The 13,382-nt window shown below is 43.2% G+C and overlaps 1 protein-coding gene across 6 annotated transcripts in view; it reads left to right on the top strand.

Annotated features, from left to right (window-relative positions):
- The first annotated feature begins 6,027 nt into the window (after positions 1–6,027).
- Positions 6,028–13,382, top strand: part of ACTN1 (actinin alpha 1) — a 122,019-nt gene continuing 114,664 nt past the window's right edge. For 3 of the 6 annotated variants that reach the window (XM_060762133.2, XM_060762113.2, XM_060762093.2), the window contains exon 1: positions 6,028–6,293. In XM_060762133.2, coding sequence (XP_060618116.1) covers positions 6,186–6,293 — 108 coding nt within the window. In that variant the 5' untranslated portion in view covers positions 6,028–6,185. The remainder of the gene's footprint in view (positions 6,294–13,382) is intronic. The other 3 variants (XM_060762123.2, XM_060762104.2, XM_060762085.2) reach the window with 1 other exon arrangement.

The following is a 13,382-nucleotide window of genomic DNA, read 5'->3' as shown; positions in this document are numbered from 1 at the left end:
TAAATATATGATTTATTGCTTATTTCACATAGATTCAGAAGTTTCTCATTATGTTCATGTGATGCACCTACATACAGCAGGCAACATTAACATGTCACAACACGTCGTTTGAAAAGCTCTGTCATACAAAACAGGATATCAGAAGCTTCTTTGGGGTTATCCCTTTAAATAGTGGGCATTCGTAGACTATATCAGCTTTATAATAATTTGTTTGACTAGAATAATGACATCAGGACTATCCATCTGGTGTAATGTCAGTGGCAGCTAACAAGGTACAAGAATACTATATACCACAATAAAAAGTATAATTATTGCAACTTCATGTTGAGTTGAAGCAGATCTCTAAGACCCAAAGTTCAATGCCAGCCTTATTGAAAATTGTTCCCTGAATAAAAGCATCTTGTACATTTCCTCTCTGCATTGGTTTTGCAGCATTGCCAAATTGTGCCCACAGTGTTTACTCTTTGTAGCCTTAACCGAGCTTGGTTCACTCCCATGTCATAGAGTTCACTTCCAAGGAAGACTGACCCAGTGCTAGTGAAGAGATAGTCTGTCAGAAACAATTGCAGCCAATGGGCACTGGGAAACAATTTGATATTTGACATTCACTGATGTAGCCTGTCTTGTGCCTTCCATCCTGTTGTCTTTCTTTTGGCAGCTGAAGAGCTTTTAATCCAAGCATGCTTTCAGCAATTGACTGGCCGCAGAGAAAGAGCTTTTAATAGATTGCATTTGCACTTCTATTTATTTATTTATTTGTATCCTGATTTTTTTTTCCTGGCGCAGGACCCAAGATTCCTTAGAGCCAAAGTAAAACCAAATCCAACAATAGCCTATTCATACAAAATTTTCTGAATATCAAACAAACAATTATATTAAAAACAGTAAATTTAAAAACCACATTAACAACACAACTTATTAAATGATTCTTCAGGCACAACAAATGGAAAACCAAAGGTTGCTAAAATTAAAAAGGCTTTGCCTGTTGGTAGAAAAAGAACAGAGTGGCATCAGCCTAGCTTCTAATGAGAGAGGAATTCACAACCTGGGAGCCATTAAGGACTCTTCCAGACAGGTCCTATTTCCCAGGATCTGATCCCAGGTTTTCTGCTTTTATTTATTTATTTACAGTATTTATATTCCAACCTTCTCACCCCACAGGGGACTCAGGGCGGATTACAATGTACGAGTACATATACATGGCAAAAATTTAATGCCATAGACACACAACATATATAGACAGACGCACAGAGGCTACTTAACATTCCACCCTTTTTTTCATGAGGGGATTCTGGTCACCAGGGGAGCTGTCGCTTCACCGTCCATTTCTAACACTGATGAAGTACTTCCTCACTCTGCATGCTTGCTGGAGATTTTTATAGTGTCATAAATTTAGTTAAATTAGCCTCCCCGCTTAAGCGGTACCTAAATTTCCTACTTGACAGATTTTTTTTTTGTCGTGTCAGGGCAACCAGTCAATTATACTACATTTCTAACAGAACAAAGCAAACAAACAGACAAAATACAAAATTTGTGAGTTTGGCAGTTGATTAAATGTCCTTTGACCAGTATCTGGCCACTTGGAGTGCATCTGGTGTTGCTGCAAGAAGGTCCTCCATTGTGCATGTGGCAGGGCTCAGGGTGGATTGCAGCAGGTGGTCAGTGGTTTGCTCTTCTCCACACTCGCATGTCATGGATTCCACTTTGTGGCCCCATTTCTGAAGGTTGCCTCTGCATCTTGTGGTGCGAGAGCACAGTCTGTTCAGCGCCTTCCAAGAGATGTGTTCCACACTGGGCATGCATACTTGACAGATGCAACTGTCTCAAGCCCCTTCCTTTTCCCTTTCAGCCACTTAAGCCTGAGGCTGTTAGGAATTGTGGGAAATGAAGTCCAAAACATCTGGAGGGCCGAAGTTTGCCTGGTCTGCACTGTAGAATAAATGCACTATGATGTCACTTTAACTGCCATAGCTCAATGCTATAGAATCCTGGGAGTTGTAGTTTGGTGAGGCCCCAGCACTCTTTGGTAGTGATGGCTAAATAGTGTGTAGAACTACAGCTCCCATGTTTCTATAGCATAGAGCTATGGCAGTTAAAATAGTGTCAAACTACATTAATTGTACTGGGTTTACTCTACTTGCACCCCATGAAAGCAGGGCAGCAAAGTTCAGTTCAGAAGATCAAGGAACTGTCCAAGGTGCTGAATGTTCTCTGCAAAACAGGTTCAAGGTCAGACTAAATGCCAGAGTCAATTTACTATTCACATAGATCTAACCACGAGCCACTGCTTTTCCTCATGCCTGGTCCAGACAAAAAAGCCATCAAACTGTTAATTGAGGGGGAAAGCAAACTTAAAAGACAATTCAATTTATAGAATTTGTTCCTGAATTTAGTGACTTTACAATCTATGAGAAGTTGGTGGGGGAGAGAGATCAAAAGGACTTGGAAGCCACAAGCAGCCACTGCATTTGGGCAACTGGAAACATGTTCCATTTTAGTAATGTATACATTGCAGCAATCATGGCCATCATCAGAACACAGTAAGCTTTCAAATTCTGATTTAGCTGCTCCAAATCTGAATCTTTTACAATAAATCATTGACTAATTTGTCTGTAGCCAAACCATTATACCGAATAACCCTCCCATCATTAATACCAGTATCGACTATACTGGTGTTAATTTTAGTGTGGTATTAATTTGACGTGCTAGGCCACAAGCCCTTTCAATAGTTTAAAATATACTATCAAGGCACCAGATCTCTGATCTTGGAAACTAAGTAGGATCAGCCTTGGTTAATACTTGGATGGGAGACCATCAATGAACGCCAGAAAACTATATTTCTGAGGAAGGAATTTGGTAAACTATCAGATAATTCCTTGCCTTGGAAATCTTTGTGACCATAAGAATAGGCGAGTGAAAGGCACCTGCATAAACATTTAAATAACATATTTAATCGGTTGCTGTGAGCTTTCTGGGTTGTATGGCAATGTTCCAGAAGCATTCTCTCCTGACATTTCACCCACATCTATGGTAGGCATCCTCAGAGGTTGTTAGGATATTTAATATCCACTAAAACTATAAATATTTTGAAAACATTACAATATCAGTTAAAAAGAATCTGTACTGAATTCTTGCAATGTTCATTATTTAGCAGAAAACTTGTTTACCAAACTTGACATTTTGCATAAAACATGGTTAATAGCATCAGTTAAAATGGCCTAGTGGTTATTTCTGATGCCTCCCAATCCACATGATAGATTTAAAGTACCAATAGATAAATAAACAGATATGCCAAAGAGAAATGTTTGTAGCATTCATGGTTCTACAGTCTGTACAGGAAGTGATGGCCAAGGTAAAAGCATTTAAAATGAAACAAAATATTGGAAATGTTTGTTTTGAAATATACTGTGTACAAATACCTTATTGGACTTTGACAGTTTGGAGCTGGGACTTACTTGCAAGGAGTCACCATCTTGGTATCTAATGGGGTCTGGATCCAGGCCCCCCATGGATACTCAAATCCCATTATATTGCTGCCTCAGAGTGCGATGGAGTCTCCTTCTTTGGAGATTTTTTAAACAGAGACTGAATGTGTTGTTGAAGGCTTTCATGGCTGGAATCATTGAGTGGCTGTGAGTTTTCTGGGCTGTATGGCCATGTTCCAGAAGCATTTTCTCCTGATGTTTTGTCCACATCTATGTCAGGCATCCTCTGAAATTGTGAGGTTTGTTGGAAACTAGGCAAGTGAGGTTTATATATCTGTGGAATGTCCAGAGTGGGAGAAATAACTCTTCCCTGCTTGAGGCAAATGTGAATGTTGCAATTGGCCACCTTGATTAGCACTGAATGTCCTTGCAGCTTCAAAGCCTGGCTGGTTGCTGCCTGGGGGAATCCTTTGTTGGGAGGTGTTACCTAGCCCTGATTGTTTCCTGACTGGAATTCCCCTATTTATTTTTTTTAAAAAAATTAGTTCTGCTCTTTATTTACTATCCCAATTTTAGAGTATTTTTTAAATACTGGTTGCCAGATTTTGATCATTTTATTGTTTCCTTCTTTCTGTTGAAATTGTCCACATGTTTGCGGATTTCAATGGCTTCACTGTGTAGTCCGAATGACTGTCTGGAGTGCTTGGATTGTGTGTTCCTGCATGGTTGGACTGGATGGTGGTTGTGGTTTATTCCAGTTTTATGATTCTAATTATGGTGCAGCGGGTTAAACCATTGAGCTGTTGAACTTGCTGACCAAAAGGTTGGCAGTTCGAATCTGGGGAGTGGGCTGATTCATGTTCAACTCGGCATAAGAACACACAACGTTCATACAATTTCAGAGGGATTGTACAAAATCCATACAATATTTTTTGTGATTATTGTGAATTTGAACAGCATAATAAGTTTCAACAGTCATATTATTAACTGTACTTATTTATTTTCTATTGTGTATATAAGTGGGCTATTTTGTTGAGCTTACTAACTCAGGAACCAATTCATATTGTGCTCAATGGAGTCATGCCGACCACATGACCTTGGAAGTGTCTATGGACAACGCTGGCTGTTTGTCTTAGAAATGGAGAAGAGTACCACCCCCCGGAGTCAGACAGGACTAGACTTAATATTAGGGGAAACCTTTACCTTTTATAATAATACTATCTGTCCCCTGCCACGCGTTGCTGTGGGCCAGTCTGTTGAAAGTGTTGGTTTCTAATATATGTAATTTCTTTATGCTTGTGGGTAAACAGTATTTCTTACTGTTTCTTTGTCAGTGTTGATATGGAAAGTATCTGGTTTGCCCACCCTGGAACATGTAACATATCATTGTCCTTCTTTAAGGGTCCCTTTCAAATCCATGATACTATATCTGTGGTGTGTGTGAATCATATCTATCTATCTATCTATCTCTATGGCTGGATGGCTCTTTGTCAGGAGGACTTTGATTACGTTTTCTTGCCCTGATGAAGGGAGTTGGACTGGATGACCTGAAGTATTTTCTGTTGGTCATGGGGGCTCAGTGTGGGAAGTTTGCCCCGATTCTGTCATTCGCGGGGTTCAGAATGCTCTTTGATTATAGGTGAACTGTGAATCCCAGTGACTACAACTCCCAAATGTCAAGGTCTATTTCCCCCAAACTCCATCTGTGTTCTTTATTGGGCATATTGAGTGCTTGTGCCAAGTTTGGTCCAGATCCATCATTGTTTGAGTCCACAGTGCTCTCTGGATGTAGGTGAACTACAACTCCCAAACTCAAGGTCAATGCCCACCAAACCCTTCCAATATTTTCTGTTGGTCATGGGAGTTCTGTGGGCAAAGTTTGGTTCTATTCCATCCTTGATGGAGTTCAGAATGCTCTTTGATTGTAAGTGAACTATAAATCCCAGCAACTACAACTCCCAAATGACAAAATCATAATTTTTGAGTGATGGTCACTCCTAGTGTTGTGAGACGTTTTGTTGCCAAATTTGGTGTGATTTCATTCATTGGTTCTTTTGTTTTTAAGGTACTCATTATGCACAGAACATTTATATATAGATAGATGGCGATATGCTATAATATAATATATACATTGTATATATTAGTAATTTGCTTTTTTTCATACAATTAAATCCGTGGATGGTTGAATCCACAGAGATGCAGTCCGCGGATACGGAGGGCCAGCAGTATTGGTCTTCTCAGCCTCTCCGGCTAAGAATGGGTCTCTACTTGGGACCCATCACTAAGACTCCCTTGGGAGGCAATCCCACCCAGCCACGAGTGACCACCTATACAGATAGACCTAACCATAATCAATCCCTCCAACTCGAGGCGACGTCACCCCTCCCCTCCCCCTCCCTACCTGAAATCCAGACGTCACATGTGCTCTTCATGGGGAGGAGGGGGGAGCGCGCTCTTAAACGGACCAATGGGAGCGGCCCAAAGTTGCGATTGACACCCGCGCCAGTCAATGGGGGTCCCGACCTCCCTCGAAAATGAACTTTGAGCAACTCCGCCCAGCCAATGAGCCCCGTCGGGAGGCGTTTCCCTCCCTCGTTCTCCCCCTCGTTCTCGGTGTGGGCAAAAGATTAGGCTGCGATCTGGCAGAAGGAGAGCTGCCTTTCCCACTCGCGTTCCAGACCGGCAGCGCGTCAGGGGCGGCGGACGAAGGAAGCGCAGCGGAGGAAAAGAAACACGCGCAAAAAAGAGCCAGGGAAGGAAATGATGGATCATTACGACTCGCAGCAAACCAACGACTACATGCAGCCCGAGGAAGACTGGGACAGGGATCTCCTCTTGGATCCAGCCTGGGAGAAGCAGCAGAGGAAGGTCAGCCCGGATCTGGAAGGGAGGGAAAGAGGGGACTGGGGAAGGAAGAAGAGAAGGAGTGGTTGGAGGCGGCGATGGTGGGGGACTCGCTCGCGTGCTTGGCTTCCCACTCGCGCCCACGCCGAAGCGGCTTCTCCACGCGGGTTCGCGGCGCCTCCGTGATGGAGATCAGGGCAAGCCGCGTGGAAAGGCTCTCCTTGCTTCCTCAAAGGATCGGGCTCTCCTGCCTTCTTTTCCCGCCCCGCCTCATCCCGTCGCGCGTGGCACCTGGGCGCGTGGTGCGGAGCCTTGCTTCATGCCATTTGGGCTCCCGACAAAGTTGTGAGGCCAAAGGGAAGGAAAGAACGAAGGAAAAGGCGGGCAGGCAGACACGCGTGTTTTCCCCCTCCGTGGGCAGATCCTGCCGTGACTTTCTTGCTTTGGCCGCCTTTCTTCCCCCCTAAAGATTGTGAAACGCAGATGCTGCCCAAACCATCCTTCTCTGGGTCTTTCCACACAGACCTATATCCCAGAATATCAAGGCAGAAACTTCACATTATCTGCTTTGAACTGGATTATATGGCAGTGTGGACTCAGATAACCGAGTTCAAAGCAGATATTGTGAGGTTTTCTGATCTAGGGCTGCGTGGAAGGGCCCTCTTTCGGTGTTTGGCTGCTGCGCCTTCGAATCGCTTGCCCACTTGTGGTGAATTTCATAGTTTTCTAAGGCTCCATCTACACTGTTTGAAACTGCATTGGTATTATTACATACTCAGTGTAGACCAGGCATGGGCAGCTTATCATCCACTTCAAATCAGACAATCTGGATTCAGCTTGGATCTACACTGCCATATAATCCAAATTGTCAAATCAGACAATCCCCATCTGCTTTGAACGGGATTATATGAGTCTACACCAGGCATGGGCAAATTGGGTTCTCCCCCTGGGTGTTTTGGACTTCAACTCCCACAATTCCTAATAGCCTCAGGCCATTTGCTATTCCCCTTCAGCCACTTAGGAATTGTGGGAGTTGAAGTCCAAAACACTTGGAGGGCCCAAATTTGCCCAGGCCTCATATAATTCAGTTCAAAGCAGATGTGGATAATTTGATTTGATAATTTGGTTTACATGGCAGTATAGATCCAACCTGAGATCCTATTGGATTTGAACTGGATTATAGAGCAGTGTAGACTCAAATAATCTGGATTCAGAAACTGGGTTATAGGGAAGTGCAAATCCAGCCTGAGCCAAGGGGCTCTTTTGTTGAAGTCTTTGACTAGACCTACACAGGATATATCTACACTGTAGAATTAGCACAGTTTGACACCACTTTGGACTGCCATAGTGTAAGGGAATCCTAGAATTTGTAGTGAAGTGCCAGGCAGTTACTGCTCTCAGAGAAGCCTGAAGACCTTGTAAAAGCAGAAGTGCCATAGCCTGGAGCCCTGGCGGCTAATACGGCACCAAAGGGCATTGTAGACTGAGACCCCTTCCACACTAAAAACCCACATTTTCTGCTTTGAACTGGAATTTATGGCAGTGTGGACTCAGGGTCCTCCCACACAGCCCTATATCCCAGAATATCAAGGCAGACAATCCAACATTGTCTAAGTGTGGACTTAGATAATCCACTTCAAAGCAAATACTGTGGGATTTTCAGACTTGATATTCTGTGTTATATGACTGTGTGGAAGGGCCCTGAGGTACTCATAGAGTGTTGCTCCTGGAAGGGAGGGAAGAAACAGCACCCTCCGGGGTGGAGGAAAACTCCACTCAAGTCGGGACTGAAGAATCGGCCATTCCCGACAGCCCTATATCCCAGAATATCAAGCCAGCAAATCCCACAATATCTGCTTTATCTGAGTCCACACTTAGACAATGTGGGATTTTCTGCCTTGCTATTCTGGGATATATGGCTATGTGGAAGGGCCCTCAGAGGTTTGGGTGTGTTGGGAGGAAATGGAGAGATGCCTTGTGTGGTGCTGCTGCTGCTGCTAGTGAAGGAAGAGAAGGAGCCCCTGCCTTGCAGCCCCCCTCCTCTGGTCAAGGGAGAAAGAAAGAGGGGCACAGTGCACATCCTCGACTTGGCCCAGCCTGCCTTCACCCTTCAGCAGCGGGACGGAGGGCTCCCTTCACTTTTGAACGTGTGGTTTAGGGCTGGGCTTGTGCGAAAACTCATGTCCAAAAATGGTAACATTCATCCCACTTTGACAGGGCGAGAGGCGGGGGAGGCAAGCTGGGAGGCGTTGGGGCGCCTTCCTCTCCCAAGCTTATCCTTCGGCCCCTCCCTCCCGGCCCGGCAGACCCCATTAGCTCACCCAGGAATCCTAAGCACTCCAACCTCTCGCCTTGGGTCATTTATTCATCAGGAAGAAAGGGAGCCGAGGACCTTTGGCCACACCTTGCCTCCTGGCAGCGGCCGGAAGAGGGCAGGGGGAGAAGGGCTTCTTGGGCCCTGTCCTGCCCCCTTCATGCTCTTCCAACTGGGGGCAGCCAAACAACAAACTCCCACAAACAATCTAACAACCACCATGTCAGACTACACAGAGAAGCCATTGAAATCCACATACATGTGGATAATTTAAACAGAAAGGAGTAAAGCATGGAAATTAACAAAATCTGGCTACCTGTATTTAAAAAAAACCTCTAAAATCAGGACAGTTAGATAAAAAGCAACACCCCAAAACAGGGGAATTCCAGACAGGAAAAACCAGGGTCAGCTTATTTATTTAGCATATCAGGAGTGAACCAGGGGTACGGTTGTGATGTATTTAAAAAGGCAAACAACAAAAAACTCCACAAAGTTTGATAACTTGGCGTTCTATAATAATTTTCCTTTGACCAGTAGTTAGCCGCTTGTGTTATGACTGTGTGGAAGGACCCTACGTTACATCGTCAGACTTTTGGGATGTGGGGTTTTTGTCTTTTTTTTTTCTCTGCAGAAGAACTGCAGGCTGTCTGGTGGAAGCAAATTTCAACTTTCCTTTGGAAGTTTTTTTTTTAATTGCAAGGAGCTCTGAACAAAGGTGGGAATCTGTCAGTCAGGAGAGAACATGCCAATTAGAGGATACTCCATTGTTCCCCTTGCCTGATTTTCAAAGGATGCATAGATACTTTAAAAGATGTGTTTCTCAATGGATGGAAAGTTAATTAAAGACCTCAGCCCCCCCCCCCCCCGCCAAATTAACAGCATGAATCCTTGTTTGACAAGGCTTTCTAGAGATAAAAAGGCAAGATAAGTAAAGCATGAAAAGAAGGGGGCACTTCCTAGAGTTTACCATGGTGTCTGGCTTTGGCATGATGACAAAGAGGAGGCGAATGGTACCATAGTTTTCAGACCATGTGGTGAGTGTTACATTCCTGACCCATGGAATCTCCCAGCACTTGGAGCTAAAAGATTCTTTCAAAATCCCTCAAGAATTATTGACAGATGGCCGCCCATTCTCCCTCTTCTGCTTTTTTGGAAGGATAATATGATTTACTGACTAGTAAATCTTGTTTGTGTGGTAGAAGGTAAATTATTTGGGCCATGTCCTGTGGGTAGAATGAAGGGAAGTAATCCCTTGTTTCTCATATACAATTTATTTGTTACCTCTTTTTTACAGTTATAAGGGCATTTACCTACCAAGCAGAGTTCACAGGAAATCAGCAGAGAAACTCAACTGATTAAGAACCGCCCCCCCCCCCCCCAACAACTCATATTTACAAGATCCAGAGCAATGCAATTAAAACCTTCAGTGAGAACCAAGGGCCAGCATGGTGTAAATGTTTGCATGCTGGAGTAGGACTGGAAGAGAGGGTTCAGGTATCTTTTGCCAAGAAAATCTTCATCACAGGGTCTTTGCCCCCCCCCCTCCCCAAAGGCATCTTTATCACTCACCATATATTATGAGAGAACTCATTAAGGGCACATCCACACAGCCCAATATCCTAGAATATCAAGGCAGGAAATCCCACATTATCTGAGTGTGGACTCAGATAACCCAGTTCAAAGCAGATATTGTGGGATTTTCTGCCTTGATATTTTGGGATATAGGGCTGTGTGGATGGGCCCTAAGTGGGATTCATGTATCATTCTTCCTAAGGACATCACATGTGATAAAAAAATACATTGCAAGACTTGGTGGTACTTTCCAAGTTGTAGAGAGCTGTGATCCTAAAAATACTGCCTGGGGGAGAAAGGCCAATTCTAGGGGCCCTTCCACACAGCCCTATATCCCAGAATATCGAGGCAGAAAATCCCACATTATCTGAGTGTGGACTTAGATAACCCAGCTCAAGAAGATATTGTGGGATTTTCTGCCTTGATATTCTGGGATATGGGGTGGTGTGGAAGGGCCTTGGGTTATCTGAGGTCACACTCCGATAATGTGGGATTTTCTTCATTGGGATATAGGGCTGTGTGGAAGGGCCCTGGGACTTACTACTGTGAAAAAAGAGTTTGGAAAACTTTCATGATGTACCAGAAGTCCTAAATCTTCCAAACTACACTACCCATAATCCCCCAGCCAGATTAGTAATTGTTCTTGTTGGCTACTAAAGGAGGACCCGTGGCACAAAAGATTAGCTTCAGTGTTTGGGAAAGCAAGCCTACTGTTATCCTATCCTGTTAATGGGAAACGTTTTCAGACCCAGCTACCACAATCTGTAACCTAGTGCAATCGGAATTATTGTCTTTAGTGATTTGTCACTCATTCAGTGGCTTTTTCTGCTTATGGAGATTCTTTCAGATATTAGGACCAGAAAGTCAGGACTTCAAAATATCAAGGAGAACCTCTTTTTTTGGAAGCAGTCACTGTCTAGATCAGGCCTGCACAACCTGCAGCCCTCTGGGTGTTTGGGACACCAGCTCCCAGAAGCCCTAGTCAGCTTGTCCCATGGTCAGTAATTCTGGGAGCTGAATATTGTATGCAATATTTCTGCTTCTTGGCAGGGGTTTGGACTGGAAGGCCCATGAGGTCTCTTCCAATTCTATGATTCTAAGTCCAAAACACCTGGAGGGCCACAGGTTGTGCAGGCCTGATCTAGATATACAGCAGGGAGGAGGCAGCGCCAGAGGTACTATTTTCACTTCTGCTCTCCCTCACATGTATAGAATTTACACATAACAATAAGTTATAACCAAAATTTGTTAAAGATTAAACGCCACCTCAAAGCAACTAACTGGCAACAAGTACAATTTGTACAATATTGTAGACATAAGCTGCCTGGACTATCCCTCGATTGTGATGTAAAGTGGCATAAGGCTTCTGAGGAATGCATTCTTAATTCAAACCAAACTGAATGCTCTTTTAAGCTGAAATCTTTCATCTAGTTTTGAAAACAAAATATAGAAGACTATGACATTTCTCCCTCATCTTCATCCTAACATCCAGGGCACGTAGCAGCATTTCCTTAATCTGTTGTCTGATAGACATATGAGGTCAGTCACCTGTTTCCTTTATATGAGTGTATGTGGACAGAGAGCCCTAAGAGATATGAGAGCTAAACAGTGAGGCCATGGCTGCTCTAGGAGCTGAAAAAGACTCACGGGATTTTTATGGGCACGAGGTGTAATGGCCAGTAATACAACTGATAATCTGTTTTAAGACCAGCCTTTCCTCATCTGAGGACCTCCGTGAATTTTAGACTATAACTCCCATCAATTCTAGCCAGCATGGCCAATGAACAAAGATGTAATACCAAGATGCAATGCCTCTGATGTACATCAGAGAAACCCACTATAAGATTGCAGAGTATATGGCAAGGAATAATTCCACAGCTTTTATTCATATAATCATGAAGTTGGAAGGTACTTATGAGCCATCAGATCTAACCTTCTGCTCAATGTGGGATCTCCAGCCAGAGCATCCCAAGGCTGCATTTGCAGTTACAGTTCACTGGTTCCTCCAGAGTCCACAGGCATTGGGGTTTGGAAGGAAGATAACAACAATAAGAACTATAAATAGGTTTCACTTCTCTTCTTGCATCTGTTTTTAATTGCATTTCATTTGACTTTTGTAAAATGCCTTGCATCCCAATATTGGGTTGGTTTTAAATGATGGATGATGCTGATGCTGTCATAAATCCAGGACTGATGCTAGTCTCATTTAGTTGGGACAGTAATAGTGCAGACTGACAGATGTTGTGAAACTTTGACTCCAGCAGCAGTGAATGCGAAAATGCCTCCAACAACATCTTGAGGGTTAGATGAATCCCATCCCTTCTTTAGACAAGAGCCAAAAACGGAGAATCCTCTTGTTGGAGAACTAGAAAAGGAGTGTGGGAAATGATTGATTTAGGGAGGAACCCAAAAGAGATTATACAAGTTTAGAGATGGGTATGATTTCATAAAGGCTGAGAATTTTAAAGGAGACATTCATCTCTTTTAACATAAAAAGAAACATGGAAGGAATCTCACTGTGCCTTTAAGGCTAATTCATCACTTTGTCTTAAAAATTCTGCTAGGTTCCTTCTCTTCCCCCCCCCCCCCCACTTTTACAAATAAAGGGGGGAAACAATAGACAAAACTTTAGAGGGATAAATGTAGCAGGACATAACCTTAAGAAGTGTGTTGCCTTCTAAGTACAACTCTCAGTATCCTCAGGCATTGGCTAAGCTGACTGGGGTAAAGAAACTTTAGTTCCAACACACCTGGAGTTTATTAGGTTGGAGAGCTAAACGTTTATTTCTATAGGGGCACGTAGCATTATAAATACACAATAAAATAAATCAACAACAAACATCAGAAACATCATGTTTTATCTGATGTGAATATTAATTTCAATAACCAAAGAATCTTAAATTATAGACAAGGAAGTATAACTGTATAGTTGGCAATAGCAGAGCACTGCAAATCTTGGTTTGGATCCATACTTTAAAGCTAATTTCATTGAATGTGGCAACAGCACTATGAGAAAGAAATCAATGCACTAATGTAGAATGGCTTGAAGAATGGTAGGAGAAAGTATATTGTAAAGATAAATTTCTCTTTTCTGTTCCGTAAAACCAAAAGATCCAAGATCTTAATCTAATTAACAAAGTGCCCTCCACTTGTTTTGACTTATGGCTCCCAACCTACCTGGCTGAAGATCAGGAATTCCGGAAGGTGTAAGCCAACACACCTAGATG

Source organism: Anolis sagrei, chromosome 1 (assembly GCF_037176765.1).
Source record: "Anolis sagrei isolate rAnoSag1 chromosome 1, rAnoSag1.mat, whole genome shotgun sequence".
NCBI classification, from domain to species: Eukaryota; Metazoa; Chordata; class Lepidosauria; order Squamata; family Dactyloidae; genus Anolis; species Anolis sagrei.
Note: the sequence above shows the minus strand (reverse complement) of the source record. Positions and strands in the feature narration are given on the sequence as shown.